Source organism: Aulostomus chinensis, chromosome 6 (genome assembly GCF_037954235.1).
Source record: "Aulostomus chinensis isolate RoL2024-O1b breed Wild chromosome 6, RoL_Achi_v1.0, whole genome shotgun sequence".
NCBI lineage: Eukaryota > Metazoa > Chordata > Actinopteri > Syngnathiformes > Aulostomidae > Aulostomus > Aulostomus chinensis.
In genome coordinates this window covers 14,184,653-14,202,496 of record NC_141325.1, presented here as the reverse complement: position 1 = coordinate 14,202,496, position 17,844 = coordinate 14,184,653, and the positions used below count along the sequence as shown (strand labels likewise).

At 40.1% G+C, this 17,844-nt stretch overlaps 1 protein-coding gene across 1 annotated transcript in view; it reads right to left on the bottom strand.

Moving 5' to 3' along the window:
• Nucleotides 1-13,655, bottom strand: part of aacs (acetoacetyl-CoA synthetase) — a 38,742-nt gene extending 25,087 nt beyond the window's left edge. Inside the window, exons 1-8 of the mRNA XM_086206685.1 lie at nucleotides 13,307-13,655; nucleotides 12,375-12,478; nucleotides 10,933-11,053; nucleotides 9,310-9,423; nucleotides 2,289-2,386; nucleotides 1,574-1,688; nucleotides 1,130-1,211; nucleotides 871-1,024 (exon numbers count right to left, since the gene is read on the bottom strand). Coding sequence (XP_086062811.1) covers nucleotides 871-1,024; nucleotides 1,130-1,211; nucleotides 1,574-1,688; nucleotides 2,289-2,386; nucleotides 9,310-9,423; nucleotides 10,933-11,053; nucleotides 12,375-12,478; nucleotides 13,307-13,451 — 933 coding nt within the window. The 5' untranslated portion in view covers nucleotides 13,452-13,655. The remainder of the gene's footprint in view (nucleotides 1-870; nucleotides 1,025-1,129; nucleotides 1,212-1,573; nucleotides 1,689-2,288; nucleotides 2,387-9,309; nucleotides 9,424-10,932; nucleotides 11,054-12,374; nucleotides 12,479-13,306) is intronic.
• Between the last annotated feature and the right edge of the window lie 4,189 nt (nucleotides 13,656-17,844).

Sequence of the window (17,844 nt, the reverse complement as noted above, 5' to 3'; positions counted from 1 at the left end):
ACACTCTCCCTCACTCAGATGTGGTGTGTAGAAGAAAAAAAAACACTACATGTAAATTATACGCTCATGAGAGCGGTTAACCTTTCAGAGAGCTGCTGATGGAACTCTGCTGCCACCTTGTGGTGAGTTATGTGATAGAAAAAAGTAATTACACATGATTTTAACTACTGTTGTGGTGATGATTTGGAATGACCTCAACAATTTAATACTGTTTGATTCAGTCTATTGTTTAACATGATTACACACCAACAATGGAAACATTATGCTCTCTTGTTTGAAGCTATTTCTTGTTGGACTTCTAAAAACAACTAAAATAGTTTCATTCTTTCTTTTTCCTGACATTCCATCGCAAAATAAGCATCATTACAAACCAGAATATGACAAAACAATTTTTAAACTCAATTCTCTTGGTCTTTTTTTCTCAGCTGTTGTTTCTAAGGTCCAAAATGATCTTTGAACCTCCACTTTGGAAGCAAACATGGGTGGGAAATTTCAATTTTCATGATCGCATCTTCAAGAATTTCTCAAAGATGTGTCTCTTTCCAAAGCATGACCTTTCCGAAACCCTCTAAGATGCCTGACTCAGACTTACTCCTTCCTGATCTCCTTTGTCTTATCAACTCAGGCTTCATCCACACTGATATAAGCTGTTCTAAGATGCAGACCGTTTGCTGTGTTTACACCAGGTGCCTACACTACTGACAGCATTTTCCAGCCCCTAAAAAGGAGACTTTATTTTTAGACTGACAACACCGCATTATATCTTAGTTTGGATGGACATTTATCGTGATTTTGGAGATGATACTACAGCTCAGACGCCTACGTTTCCTTCCCAAATGGCTTTTATTAGTCACGCAGTGTGTTTCATACCCCAGCTGAGTGGACCATACATTTGGGAGCTCCTGTTGTTCCTGATGAGTACATAATGAACAGAGGATGACTGAACGGAAGCTGCTCAAACTCCAGTTGTGGAAACTGGTCTCCCTCGCCACGCCCGGATGCCAGGAAATCATCCAAAAATACACTGTAGAAAAAAAAAAGAAAAAAAAAAAGATCAAATGTATCTGAGGTACCCACAGTCAAACACACATCATCCCTGTTTTAGCATAGTAACTATCCACAGACATACCTGTTGGGGAGCTTGGAGAGGTCAACCTCGTGTTTGGAGCGAGCGTAAGGGATCACCACCACTTTCTTCAGGTCAGGCAGACCTAGTAGGGCATGAGAGAAAGGTGTTATTTTATTCAGCACATCTGAGTTCATCGCGGAGCCCACTGAGGAGCTCAGAGATGTCTGTAAGCACCTACTCATGCATCTTTCATGCAGCTAAAGCACCTGATTTCTTCAGATAGTTTTGTTCTGAATGAGTGTGAAACAAAACAAAAAAAAACTCTGAGGATCTTATCTTCTGATGTTTCTTTTTCTACTTACTAGCAACTTTCACAGTAAGATTTAGTTCCTGTTGAAAGTCACAAGAATTAAACAAAAAAAACAAAACAAAACCAAGCCTTTATTTGGTTTTTGTAAACTACGGCACCAAAAATGATCAGAAATGTAAATTTGGGTGCTAAACCTTTAACAACACTGGTCAGCTTCTCCATGTGGTCATGTGTTTTGCCGTTGTAAACCACTGCAGCAACAGAGAAGACCAGCTTAGGGTGGATTTGAGAAAACCTGTCAAGTACACCCTGAGAAAAAGAGGGAGAGAAGGAAAAGAAAAAGTAAAAGTAAATGATATATAATGCCATTCCTAGTGCAATAGCATATTAGTATAAGTACAAGATAAAGGTGGTTATAGCAGAATAATATGGGATTCAAATGGGAGTTATCAACCAATACGATGTGGAATGAGAAATTTATAGGCTGTGTACTACCTTAACCTGAGTATATGCATGTCTATAAAACTAAATTTAGATAAACTAAAAATACCATCTTCTTTTTGGTGTAAGTACTTAATTCATCCCAGATGTAGGACCAAAGATCTGCCACAAGGGGCAGTAGCACCCTAAGAAAAAAGAAGATCTAATCACTATTGGAGAGGAAGTTGCTGTTAATCAAACTCACACTCATCTGTTTGCTTTGTCTGAAGCCCAATTGTGAATTCTCTAAAAATACCAAAAGCCAATTTATGGATTCTTTTAAACACTGTGGTGTAATGGGAAGTCGCTAACGCTGCCAAAATTAAGTTGTCACAAGTTCAAATGCTCAAGAGTCCACGCAAAAAAAAATTAACACAAAATGAATATATAGAAATACGCGAAACACTTAATATGATGGGTTTTTCTTACGTTGACCCCAAAATCGGCAGATGTGGAGCTCCAAATAGCTCCGATGCTGGCTGCTGCTAACATGGCTTCCACTGCATGGATACCGTTGGGCAGGTAACCTGGACAGTGAGGAGAGGCAAACATTTAGAAAATCAGAAATCAGAAAAACTTTATTGTCTGACATGACATGACAGGAAATCTTCTCCAGCGTGGTTTCAATGACGAAGACAGACAAAGTGGCACAAAACGAAAACAGCATCTTTGCAACAGAAATAAAACAATGGGCATCTAAATTCTTTTTTTTTTGGGGGGGGGGGGGGTTGTTAATGATTGTTAAAGATTTTGATGGCAGTGGGGACAAATAAGTTACGGTCAATGTTTTTCCTGATGGGGGCGCTTTGTAGCGGCGGCTTGATGGTAATAACTGGGCAGACTTGTGCCAGGGATGCCTGAGGTCTGATGTGATGTGGTTAGCTTTCCTTTCCATTGCTTGCGTGTGGAGAACTGATAACTGAGTTTGATTTTCGCCAATTATTTTGCTTGCTTGAATAATGACCCAGGAGAGTTTATGATTTACTAAAAGGGCAAGTTTGTTTATCCAAAGACACAGTGATACCATGTATACCACTACCACTATATCTTAATCTTGTGAATTAAATATAACTTGTCTAAAGAAAATGTTGTCTTGTTGAGATACAAGATACTACCCATAATTGCTCCTGATGAGTCGGGTGGCACCCTGCATGGTCGCCTCCACCGACACTGTGTGAGTGTGTGTGAACGGGTGAATGAGATGACACTGCAAAGCACTCAGCGTTGTTTTTGTCAACGATGACGAAATTATTCCGTTGACGTCCCTTTTTTTCATGACTGTGACATGAAACACGGCTCTTTGATGACTAAAACATGACACGACGTGTGAGAGCTTTCGTTGACGAGATGAGAACGGAAGCTAATGTTAGCGGGCGGTCTGTCGGACGTTCAAAATGCCTGACATTTCTGCTGATTTTGTGTGTAATCAGTCAATTAACACCTAAAAAGTATCTGCAATAGTGCTGCATCCTATACTTCTTTGGTCACGCCCACCACCTGGCGCGCAGCGCGCATTCTGCTCAACAGATTTGCGGTCGCTCGTTACAAACATTGGACCATGCCAGCAGTGTCAAGGGGCTCGGTGGTCGGAAATGACCAGAAGAGAAATGGACGCATTTTAAGTAGAATCCAGCAGCAAAAACATAACTGAATGCACTGTGAAGAGAGATGGTAACAAATGTGGCCACTAAGAATGTTTTGGGCTTTTTTGGAGTAATGAACCTATTGGTGAAAATAGCTGATCTACAAGCTCACAATGTGTTTCAGTGCGCTGCAGAACTTATGAATTTGCTACTTTCACAACTTACATGTGACAATTCATGAAAAAAAACAGTTGGAATCTAAAACTAGACCTGCCACCTTTCTGAGTTTTCGTAGACTAGAACTAGACTAAATTTATCTCCTATAGCAATGACTAAAATTTGACTAAAACTAATAAGCACTTTAGTCCAAAAGACAAAGACTAAATGTAAAACAACACTGAAAGTGTTTTACGTGCCGCTGAGGTAGACAGGCGCTACATAAAAATGAGGTCATTTACTATGGTCTGGGATATTTTTGATAAACAATGAACCAATTACATCATAGTTACACTTTTGCCATATTTATATAAAGTTATCTTATCCTGCACCTAACATCATGTAAGGAAGCCAGTCCTGATACCAAATCTCTAATTCAACTGTAATCAGTAGCAGGAAGTTGTTTTTTTTAAAAAGCACCGGGCAGGCAAGACTCAACACAGGAGCTCTCGTTGTAACTTTAACCACATGACTGCCTTGCTGATAGCCTAATAAAACAATAATGAAGCTGGTGGTTTCAGCCAAGCGGTCAGATGGGTCAAAGGCAAATAGCAACCATACTGTCACTTCATATGAATCATGACTAATCAGCCTTTAATGGTTGCTATGCCGACTCCTGCTATTATCAGGAAGCTGAGCCAGGCTGGGCGACATCCTGGGCTGATAGATCACCATCCTGCCAGGCTGGTTCAACAAGAAGTCTCATGAATTATTTTCCTTACACTGAACCAGGACGAATAGCATCATGGATCATCATTTTACAACAAGACCTTGCTAGCCTGCCTCTTTGGTTGTTGTAATGAATCTCAATCTCTTGTGGGGCTGCGTGCTTTAGGCAGCTCTGTACGAAAGACAAATTGAGTTTCATGATGTTGAAGGAAAAGCGCACGCACACACACACATATATACACACACACATATTAATAACAATGTCTGCAACATGTACAGGTTTGCTGATGTGCCAACAGATATCAGACGGTGATTTCAAGGGCACCAAAAGTACGTGAAGCTATGTAAAAGAAAGAAAGCTGATACTAATCAAATCATGATTGAGAGAAGTAAGTTTGTGACGCGTCAGCTGCCAATGGTGTTGAGATCAGATGGCAAAAAAATAAGCAAGAGAGTGAGCAGGGGAGGAGACATGGCAAAAAAAACAAAAACAACAGACATCACAACAGTTCATTTTATTTGAATAGCTCCAAATCAAAGTGATCTTGTGACTATTTACAAATCGAGATGGTCTAGGTAGCACATGGCAACAGGCAGAAGAAATCGCAAGAGGCTCGGGCGTGTGGGCGGTCATCTGTTTTGGCCATTTGGGGTGAAAGAGAGTGATAAAAAGACAGAGAGAGAGAGAGAATAAAACATCTCTGTGTACCCAAACAGTAACAAATTCTTTCAAAATGGGAATTTTTAGCAGAGCAGCCACCAGACCCCTGAGCCAGACTCTAGCATCGGTAGATATTGAGCTTTATTTTGTTTCATCTACAAGGCCAGAACTCTTTTTTTGTTTTTTGCCTTACCTATCAGAAAGTTTATTAATATTCATACACCTGTGCTGTGTCTGTGCTGCCCTCCAGAACACTCCTGAGCCGCCGCTGCAGCACAGACATGAGAGGGCTCAGTCTGGGAAAGCTGGGCCACAAGTTTCTTCATCATTACTCCAACAGTGACTCCTTGCTTTTGGATCTTTATCTGTCTGGATCCGCCACCCCCCCTCACAGAATTACAATTCAAGTGGCAAGGATTGAGGTATATAAGAGCCGCTCTGATATATGTCAGTGAGGAGGCTGAAATATAACAAATCATCCCCCCTTTGCCTTGCCATCTTTCCACGTCCCCGATAATAACTCTCAGATCGACTGACAGCAAAAAATGCTTTTTTTTTACATTTGAATGTCATTTGACTCTAAAAACTACGAGATCATCCTTGTATGCTGACAAGCTAACAAAATGAATAGTGTTCTCCGATTTCAAAGAGGGAACGCAGCATCCTGGATTAGGAACAACCCTGTTTGATGACTCGAGGAGCAGAGACTGGTTAGCCAACACTTGCTCCAGAGAACTTGATCCATGAAGTAAATGTTTTTCTTCAGATGTTTTAAATTAATAATGATCTACCAAATCAAAAGCCTTCTGTTGAGATAAAATGCCTCTAAAATATCGGGCGTTGTAGGAGATCAAGGGGTGTGGCATGTAGTCGGAATGATGTTGCGTAAAAATTTGAGAACCGTCGCCCCGCCCTGAAACGAGCAAGCAAAGCAAAGCAAAGGAAGGAAGGAAGCAAAGCACTTTATTTGTCACTGAGGGCAAAATAGGTAGCACACCCATTACCTCATACAGATATCAAAAAATAATCACAATTATTACTGGTTGAATGCAATAATGGCACACATCAGAATTACACAAACAGCACACATACATTTGAGTGTATCGACGCGAAACTTGAGCAGTCCGTTTCCCAAATCGATGCTGAGTGAGCGTGAGGAGTCGCAGCACGCGCCTCTCTGACACACATTAAAAAAAACACACACACATACAAACAAAAGTCTGTGCTGCTGTAATGACTTACATTTGTTTTTATTTTGCTTGCTTTCATCCCATCTGCTCTGACATTAATATTACTCTCTGTTGCAAGGAGCGCCTTTCATGACATGTTCAACAGTAAATTTTTCCCATTTGGATGAGAAGAGTGAACGCAAAAGTCTTGCTGCAACAGTGTGACGTTGAAGAGGATAGTGAGGATGATGGGGCAGCAGGGGGGGGAGCAAAGGAACCTGTGTGTGTGTGTGTGTGTGTGTGCACGTCCTCCCATAAAACCAGGTTGGCTTCATCAGCTAAGTGCCTATATATCTCCCAGATTACTGACATCTTAGTTACGACAAGGACATCTCTGACACACGTAAAGGAAGCACACACATTTGAAACTGCACACACACAAATTTGTGTTTGGTGGCATGAAGAGAGGAGGTATGATTCTCTCTCTCTCTCTCTCTCTTTCACTCTCCATCCTAATGAGATTCCTACAGAGCTTAAGTCAATTAGCTAATGGATCACCCACAACTACAATATCCATCTTTCCTCTACACTCCCATTTCCATGCACTTGGCCGTCATACCCACACAAAGTTCCTTGTACATGAGCTCATGAAATGATGATGCAAAAATCGTTTTTTTTTTTTTTTTAAAGTGCGAGTTTATATTAGCAATATAGTCACAAGCAGGTGCGAAATAGTTGTTTTCTTCCATCCATCCATCCATTTTCTTCCGCTTATTCCTGTTAAGGGTCGTGGGGGGGTAGGGGGGACTGGAGCCTATCCCAGCAGCTACAGGCGAGAGGCGGGGTTCACCAGTCCATCACAGGGCCAACACATAGAGACAGACGACCATTCACACTCACAGTCACACCTACAGTCAATTTAGAGTATCAATCAGCCTCGTCCTCTCTTGATGTCTTTGGACTGTGGGAGGAAGCTGGAGTACCAGAGAGAACCCACACAGGAACAGGGAGAACATGGAGACTCCAGCCGAGACTCGAACCTGGAACCTTCTTGCTGTGAGGCGACAGTGCAAACCACTGCACCACTGTACCACCTCTTGTTTTCTTCCATTAGCTTCAATCATTTAGAGGGGGACTTAAAATTCGAGATGTTCTAAAGGTCTGGGTTCAAGAGCAATGTTGAGCATGAACAAAAAGACACACAGAGCATGTTGTCACACCTCCAAATTACTGCCTCAATCCAGGACAGGATCCACGATATGTGTTTTATGTTTGATTAATGTAACATAGTAGAAGTTTGTTCTTTCAGCATTAGGGGCAGCAGCTGACTGGGACATAGCAGGCTCCTGTCACTGGATCGGTGTATAGACTTGCGTACTCGCTCATACCAATCCTGCATTTTCCTGATACCGGTATCAGGAAAATGCAATTTTACCTGCTGACCCAGTTTTTTTCAGTAATTTAGATATTTACTGCTGAATTTAAACATTCTGCAATTATTTCTGAATTAGAGCTCTCAAGGTAAAACAACAAGCACTCAAGAACTACAGGTCATCATCAATTTTCTCTCTCTCTTTCCCTCTTCTGCAAACATAACTGTACTAATCCGTTCATCTTTATTAGGATAAATAGCATTTGGGAAGTTGTTGCGAATATTCAGAGATGTTACTGATTGACAACAACTCAAGCTTCTGGTGGCGCCTCAATACAAACAGCTCGATAATTAAAAAGCAGAGAGTGATGGATGCGATACTGAGCGGACACACACACACGGGCGCGCGCACAAACAAACACAAACACTGCTCCTGTCTCAGTGCTGTCCGAATAAACAAAACATACAGCCACTGTGTATAGTTTCGTGTACTTATTACCTTCAACGCCAAGGTTGTGTTTCCACCCGCATCTGCAGGCGTCTTTGTTTGTCTTTCGACAGGATTACGTAAAAAAACAAACAAAAAAACAGCCAGACCTCCCATCCCAAGTCCAGAGAGCAAACAATATTCGATTCACAAACACAGAGGAGGCCAACAAACATTTTCACTTTTTAAAAAATGGAACAAAGAGTTACACTACTTTACTGGTAAGGGTTCTTTTGGTGTGAAAAAAAATCAAGTGTTTCGCCTATTTTGGGTCTGTTATCTATAATAATCTGACAACTAACAACTTTTAAATAAGATATTTCATTCAAAGCGTTTGCTGAATATTACAGTCTTATTCCTTTACGGACCGGAGAAAAAGTGCTTCAGTAGCGCGACTCAGATGAAAATGCTCTAAACCGATTATGATTTACGATAACCTATTCCGGTGAAGGTCATCAGAAAACGCTGTTTACATTATTAATAATTTAAACAATATAACTATAACCATTACTAATAACAAGTTAATACTTTAATTTGGCTTTAACATCGCATGTTAGAAAGGAGGCTGAAATTCAACATCGGTGCCGACCGATGAAAAGCACAAATTGGAGCTTTTACAATTGCTGACTAAATGAATTACTTTCTTTTGTGAGGGCGTTTTTCCTGACAAGTCTGAAAGTCTTCTGTTCGATTACCACTAAGTACTTCAATCCCTTGATAAGCGTGCAATACAAATAATATGGATTTCCACAGTCGGCCATGAAGCAATAAACCACAAGACGAAGGACAACTCTACACAACTGAGAAATTAAACATTTACCAATTGTTTTTTTTGCTTTTTTGCTAATAAAATGGCTGTTACAGCTCCAGTTGTAGTAAAAGTACCACTCAGCGAGTGACTGCGCATTAATGTGCGGATCAGTACAGTGGTGTATTGTGAGTTATTGGATGGAAAACCATGCCCCTTCAGCCATTCCTCCCTGTACAAATATGAACTTTGACAAAATAAATGATGACATTCAGAAGGTTGGAACTGGCGCCAAAACAGCCAGCCCTCCTTGCCACTGTGAACACCCAACACACACACACACACACACACACACACACACACACACACACACACACACGCACACACACAGCTGTGGCCTGTGTGCTGCTGCAAGTTACAAATGAGCAAGATAGAAACTTGTTCAATCCGACCAACAGACCAACATCCAAAGACAGAGAACCAGCTGTCACCCATGATAAACTGTATATGACAGTCAGACAGAGAACCAATAAACTTGGACTCACCCACTATTCTGTCTCCTGTCTGGATTCCCATCTTCCTCATAGCTGCAGCGAACAAGGCCACATCACGCCTCAGCTCCCCAAACGTCACTTTCACGATCTCGTCATTTGCCTCCGCTGGAAGAAAAAGAGAAGAAAAAGACGATAAGGTAAAGTCAACAAAACATAACCAAATAATTATTCCCACAGAATCAACTTTCTAGATTTATTTATTTTGCGTGACCGCTCTAGGTTTTTCATGAATCCACATTGTTCCTGGTAACCCTTCAGCTCTTGGTCCATGTTATATTATTAAATGCTTCAAAGTTACCAAAACAATAACCTGATATCATTTAAATTTCACTAGGGATACACAATAATATCAGCACATCACCAGTATTGACAGAGATTCGTTTATTCTTCAATACATCGCTATCAGTCCAATGGCTGATATTTGTACTGGCTCAGATTCATTCATCTCTTCTTGATTATTCATCATCAGTGATGAGGAAACAACAATAAATAAATGATTTACAGGCTTCCTCCAAATGTTTTAGGACTAAAGAAAAACCTTCTCAAATTCCAAATATTTACAAGCGTTTTCAAGTATGTGCCAAATGAAGATATCATAAAAACTGGATCTTTTTAAGCTTCTATCAATACTGGTAATTACTGCCACGTCCTATATCGTGCATCCCTAGGGATCACGATTTATGTAAGCTCTGTCCTGGTGAAAGTTTCAATGTCAAGTGAAATTTAAAGTGAGAGAAGCACTTTTATACAATCAGGCTTTGATTCACCACCTCACCAACTGTGCATACGGATCTTACAGGACAGCGTATTCTCTCTCGTCGTGGTCGTTCTCAAATAAATCACAACTTTTGCGTGGACAGAGGCAAATCCAGTCTGTGTGTGTCTGTGTGTGCGTCTGTGTGTTTGTCCGTGCAATGGTCATAAAAGAGAGGCCAGACCTGTAAATAGAAAGAGTTTGTAGAGCAGGACGGAGCCGCTGACAGAAGAAGTCATCTTGGCTCTAATAATAGTTTACTGACATTCAAAGAGAGGATGCACGGCATTGTAACTAGTGGTTCTTCCTGTAATTATACTGTTACCCCAGAGGGAGAGTGCAGGAGCCTGCTTTCTTTAAAACACAAATACACACACAAACACACACGTATGTATTTATACGAGAGAGAGAGAGAGAGAGAGAGAGAGAGAGAGAGAGAGAGAGAGAGAGAGAGACAGAGCTTTGAAGGATCGATTCATTAATGACAAACCTGGCAGCTAATCTAATAGAGTGACATGAGTCATCCTGCATTGTGCTTTATTACTGAAAACTGAATAATGTTATCAGTTCAAGTTGTGTGTCTAAAGGGGACATTAAACCCATCATGTGTCGAAGCTCTGTTGTGTGTGTGTGTGTGTGTGTGTGTGTGTGTGTGTGCGTGTGTGTGCACGTGCTGCCATAGAAAAGGAAAACAACAAAATGAAGCGAAACAGTAAAAGAAGTGAGTAGAATACGCCAACATGCCAGTGACGAATGCAATTTCTACTGGGATCAGTTAAACCACACTGGAAGTGCCACATGGTTGCGCGCCTGTTTTCTAAGCAGGACCACATAGCACCACTACGACTACATACACCTACTTGCAGCATAGAGAGCCACTTTGTCCTGATCCGCATGTTTGAGCAGGTTCTCTGCGTAGTTGAGCCGCGCCCCTTTAAACCACTCGGGAACATCTGAGATCAGTTTTGATACATCCACCACCTGGTACACACCCACAAAACACACATGGAGCGAGGGGGGGGGGGGGGTTCAGAAACAGAAGTCTTCTGTTAATGTGAGGAGTTCTTTCTTTGTCATTAAATAAACAAACATTAACAGTCTTGAACATTATGCAACAAAACAAAACAAACAAAAAAAAACAAAAACGCCCTCACCAGATTATGCAACAGGCAAACTGACTGTGCATTTCACCTGTTACAAAATGTTGGACTGACAGGTCGGCATATCATAAATTTCTTTAACTTGCAAGCCAGACCGCAGCGTGCTAATCAGACAGCTCGAGAAAAAAAAATGTCAAGAGACAACATGCGACGTGGAATCTGTTATCTATGTGTGCATAGATGGGGTGTGTTAACAACACGTCACAGTGTCATGGGTTTAGGCGCCAGAGAAAAATTTACCACCTCACACACCCTCATCCTGGAAGGGATTAGATAGTGACTTTACTAATAAATGTATTGATCATGATGCTTTTGAATCAATGAAAGAGTTGTTACCAAATTGAAAATAGGAGGGATTTTTACTTCCACGGGATTCATAGCTTTCCTCTTTAATGAGTAGAAATCTGCGTATAGAGGGAGTCTAAATTAAAATGTAAAACTACAAACACAGAGTAAAAGAGCCAACAGTACAAATTATAATCCTTTTCTGTTTTCTATACGTGCTGGTGAGCAAATCGTTTTGTAGACATTGAGGAATTGATAATGAACCCCGTGGTTTGTTTAAGGGCTGCAACTGCAGGGTTGTTGTTTTTTCTTATCATTGATAACTCTAATTATTTTCAAGTTTTAACCTGATAATTCGAGCTCAAAGTGACGTGTCCAACTGCTTGTTTTGTCCATCGAGAAAAAAAATTAGCAGCAAAAATCCTGATATTTAAGATTCCGGAAACTTAACGTTTGCTATTTTTGCTTGAAAGGAAGAACGAAAGGAATCGATGATCAAAATAGGTGACAATTCAGTTCCTTTTTTATCAATTTCTTATAGCAGCTTTAGCTTTTTTTTTGTACAAATTAATACGATCAATGAAAGTCATTAATGAGGCCCAAAAATTAAACATATTCTTGTACACAAATGAGCTTAATATGACTATATAACTATAAGAACACAGCAGAATGGCAAAGCCAAAAAAATTCATGCTATAAAATATTCAACTACTGTGAGTCAGTCTCATTTGTAGCATTGTTCTTTCAACGAAAATGTTTAATTTTCCTTGTCAGATTTATAACTGTAATAATGAATACACCCCACCCCCCAAAAAACTCACCAAGGTCAGTTATTGCCAAGCAGGGGATGCACTCACCTCCTCATAGCTTCTGGAGCTGATTATTCCACAAAAGCTCCACACTAGTTCCCAGAACTCTGCATAGTTGTCCACCGACCACTGGTACAAGTCATCGTAGTTTGCTAGAGAGACAGCAATTATTATTATTCCAGATATTTTTTTTTAAATAGTTCAAAAGTAGGACTCGAACGTCAAATTAAGAATGTAAAGCTGCCACAGTTTTGCAAAATTTTATGGATAACCAGGAATTGAAATCAGCCTTTATAGCAACTTTAAATAAACTCTAAGGCAGTCTTGGTTTATAATCTCCAAACATAATTAAATGATTTATGTCAACATGCACAACACATGCACAGAATCCCAGTTAAAGTGGTTCTCTGACGTGCTTGGATCTATACGACATTCTAAAGTACTTTCAAGGGGTGTGCAAATATTTGACATCAGTAATGATATCCAGTGACAAACACACAGGTAAGAGAGACCCCGCAAATGATGGAAAACCCCCCAACGTGAGCAGTCCTCCTCTGGTCTCCCTGAAGTCACGCCTCCCTTTTCTCATTCTATACCTGGTTGGCCAGGTTTTTTAACATTCCCCAGAAACTCTTCAGGTTCAAACTGAGGGGTGATTCAAACACTAGAGCAGAGCTTGTAAACTGCTAATTACTATCAAAATAAAAGTAAATTAAGAATCCTTGTCCTTCATATAGTTAGTTTACCTTTCCTGTTAATTAATAGCTGTCTACCAGGAGATCTTTAACGTTGACACAGTCGCAGTTTACAGGTAATAAATGAATGCCTTTTGCTTAAACATTTCTCTGCGTTCTATTCGTTTCAGTCTTACACAGTCAGTTGTTTCAGCTAACAAACCCTTGAGACACAACACAAACTGCCTTGTGTTCATCCCACTCTCTGTCTCTCTCCGTCTGTCTGGCCTCCTCCTCTCTACTAACCCAGATTAAGTCCGTAGTCCGCGTTGACCTGACTCCTAAATTTATCCATCTGTGTGTTCTTCTTCGAGTCCGGGTACCACAACACCTTGCCATCCATATCCATTATATTCTCGCTCTTCCCGTCCGTGTCTTTAACGTTAGACATCTTTATCCCTCCGTCAGTTGCCGAACACCGGTTAGCAAGAGTTCCGAGCGTCCCGCGGTAGCTAGCTTTCGGTGTGGTGGTGATCGTTCCTCTTAAATCAGATCACCGGCTAGCTGCTTCGCCTGGGTGGATTGGGACTAACGCTGTGTGACAGCTACAAACTCGGTACCAGAAGTAAACGTGTGGCTACTGCTGAGCTAAACGGATATATCACTAGCGTCATGACGTTACAACAATGAGACGTTCAAGAGCACAAATTGTTAAAAAAAAGGAGGCAACAACTTTCCCTCTAAAACCCTGCGCTGTATAAGTGACTTTTAATAGTGTAAGATAAACGATAATATATCTCAATTGAATAAATTAAATAGCTACTCCAAACATCTAATTTTAGCCCATTAAATTTAGCCCTGAGATTGTGTTGTATTTAATGAAATTTAATTTAGAATTTCAGCTACATTGAAACTGAAAATCATTACATTTCAAAATTCAGCAGCAGATTTTAAAACTCAATTCAATGGTTCGCAGCGCTACTTAATATCTTAGCTTTTACACCACTGTATGTTCAAATTGTCTTTTGGTGTATTTTGTAAGAATCATCTCATATTTATTGTGCTTGAATTTCATTCAATTTCAAACACATCTTTTGGTGAGCCCTTTATTTATCATCTGAAGGACTTTGATGATTTTATTGGCATAAAGTAATTGGCTACTAGGAATATGGTCTGTGGCGACCATATTTCTGGTGGTATGATGTTCATATGCTGTTAATATGAAATGAATGCGACTTGTTTTTAGTCACAGGACAAACCGAACAAGTTTCCCTTGTTGCAGTTTATGAAGCTACATAACAGGGTATTCACCAGGAACAACATTGGATACTAGCATTTGACTTAAAAAAAAAAAAATCATAGAATGTAACACATTGGATGCAGTTAAAATCCATAACCAAGTTTGCTTCAAAGATAAAACTCAATCAATACCGTATTTGATATTTTGACATTGTAATGTCTAATCAGGCTGTCAGAGGATCACTAGTGATCAGAATATTGCCTCTAAATCCGTTTCAAAATGATCCATTCAAATAGGTTGTAACAAGCACCGTAGATTACAGGTCAGCTTTTTTGATTAAAAAATAAATAAATGCAATAAGATTATCATAAAATAAACCCTTTTTATGGATTCAAAGTTCTTGCAAATTAATACATACACGCATTAAACCACCTTGATTTCAAAAACTGCTGCAAAGTTCAGAAGACTTGAACGTCTCCCGAGCATGAACGCACAAGCGAGCGGCGTGAACTCGATAAACATGCTAGTCGATGGTCGGACTGTGATTGGTACTTCTCATACTCTCCACTGTCATCCGACGGATCGGTCTATGGATGGGAGGGGTATCACCCACATTCAACTGGAGTCTCATTTGTATGCAGAATTTTAAGACCTTGGACGAAGATTTATGGACCAATCAGACAGCGAGGAGGAAGGAAAACTTTAGGGGTGTGACCAATCAGACAGAGGAATGACCGACCCACTACGCTGGCAGGGGACCTCAACTTCGATTCAGTGACGAAAATTAGAATTTAGTTGTGTCCTACATTGCAAACGCAAATAATGAATTATTTCCACTTAGATAAGCAACCCGTAGTCTTCGTTTAGGCTTTTTTTTAAGGAATCGAAGCTGAAAATGTAGAGGACATGTGCCACCGTAGACATGGCTTCAAAACACAACTCAACCGTTCAGCCTCGATCGATTACATTTCGCCTTCCCCTCTGTAAAGTTCACATTTATCAGCCGATGAAATGTATTTGAACATGACACGAACTAAAGAAACATATAGTATGCACGTTCAGAAATAGAGGGAAAAAAACAAATACACACTTCTCCATTCCATTATAAGAGGATTTTCGTGATTCATTTTGCATTGCATATAGATATATGTTAATTTTGTCCTCCATATATGTTTATCAGCTTGCTTTGGAACTTCACATTGACCCAAATGTAGCCACAAATGAATTAAAAGCAATGGATAAAAGAGCAGTCTTTAAATCTCTAAAACTAATTTAAAGACTGCTCTTTTATCCATTGCTTTTAACTCACTTGTTTCAGCGCTGTCTGATATATTTGTGTCATTACTTTGAATAAACTTGTATGGAATTTAATGAATCCGATTATGAATCATTTTTAAATATCCACTTCTGTACTTTTTGCTTGACCAGCACTTTGAATGACGTCACATAAATAACTTGCACTCGCACACGATTTTCCTGTTTTTGTGAGTTGGTGTGAAATAATAAAATAGATTTTCAGAGAGTCAAATATCTGACATCATTGTAGCAATAAGAGATTATCATCATTTTGACTTTGGTACTTGTGTATGATCTGGCATGGTATGGACTACATCTCTTGGGTCAAATAGGCTAACAGAAATGTTGAAACCTGTCTTACGGGGTACTGTTTTGTAATGTGGCCTCAGTGACCTTCAATGCTGCCAAGAGATCGAGAGTTTAGATTGTAGAGGTCATGGTCTCATACGAAACCTGAGCGCCTCTGTTATGAAACTCAAAAGGATGTGATGTACAATGTGATCACACAAGGAACACTTAGTAATTGCACAGCATTATCATGCCTTTCACCATATTATCACATTATGTTTTGTCTAATATCTTTATCAAACTGCTGTGGTTAGGCCTTGATAACAGCATCAGCCAAAACAGACAGTCGCCACTCATACTACACGGGTGTGATATTTCCATGATGAAGTTGTTTAAAGTGGTTCGTCTGAGTTTGGCATGACTGGAGTACTTTAAAGGAACATATTTGCAACTTAAAAGTTCAATCTTTATCAAATATGGCTGCATTGTAAAGTTAAAAGTTAGTCTAAACAGATGGTACTATTCGTGCTCTTCATGCTCGGCGCAACACCTGGCCGACATTTTAAATGTCAGCAAAGACAGGGTCATAAACAGTTTTTAAAATTAAGTTTGTTAGCCACAACATGTTCAGAAAATATCTGTAAATTACAAGTCCTTAGTCAAGTTTAAGAGAAATAATAGGTGTGATTTATTTTAAGCAGCTGTGTCTGATGTAATTGAAATGGGCAAAATACAGCAACATTTCAGAAAAAAGAAACTTCACAAAACACAGCATGGTTTTTGTGAAGTTGCTGTATTGTTTTGTGAGTGTTTTTTGTTATCTATTTATGAAATGTTACTGTGTTTTGCCTTTCACTGTAAAAACTCAAATGATTTTGGTTAAATAGTCAGAACCCAATTTGTTTCTTCAGGTTATCACAACAAGAAATTTACACCAACATCATGGAGGGAGAGGTGGCACGGTGGTGCAGTGGCAAGAAGGTTCCGGGTTCCGAGTCCTGGCTCGGGCAAGCGATCTTTCTGTGTGGAGTCTGCATGTTCTCCCTGTACCTGTGTGGGTTCTCTCTGGTACTCCAGCTTCCTCCCACAGTCCAAAGACATCAAGAGAGGACGAGGCTGATTGATACTCTAAATTGACTGTAGGTGTGACTGTGAGTGTGAATGGTTGTCTGTCTCTATGTGTTGGCCCTGCGATGGACTGGTGACCTGTACAGGGTGAACTCTGCCCCCAGCCCAAAGGTAACTGGGATAGGCTCCAGCCCCCCAGGACCCTTAACAGGATCAGTGGTAGAATATGGATGGATGGATCATGGAGGGATCCCTAGAAACTGTTGCTCGGGATGTTTAAAAACTAATGTCATACGAGATGACACTTCTGAATATTATTGAACCTGAATTTGAAACATGAAGTTCCTGGTACCTCTTGAACTCAGAGGTGTTTGGCTAATTGGCATTTGATATTTGTGTGTTCAAACAGGGTCAGTATTTCATATTTTGCTTGTTTGTTTGTTTTCAAGACATTATAAAGACTTTATATAAATTTAAAGGATTTACCAATCAGTGTCCTGCTGCTGTTGAGACGACCAGAGTATTTTTCACAGCTGATCTGCATGCAGACCTACAGTACACAATCATGAATGAATTGGAGGTGGGCCGTGAAAATTTTTGAGACTTTAAAGTGGGCCCTGAGTTGGAAAAGTTTGGGGACCACTTTAATACTGATTAACTGGTCCGACCATGTTTGTCTTCTTCTTTACTCATAATTTTTGAGGGACACATAAATGATTTAGCTCTGAATTAGGCATCAACCAATATGCTTTTTTCAGAGCTGATTATAAGTCATCGAGGAGGATGTAAACTGGTATTTGGAATAAAATATATTTACAGATGATATATATTTCCTTGGGCAGCACGGTGGTGCAGTGGTCAGCACTGTTGCCTCACAGCAAGGAGGTTCCGGGTTTGAGTTCCAGCTCGAGCATGGGATCTTTCTGCGTGGAGTTTGCATGTTCTCCCTATG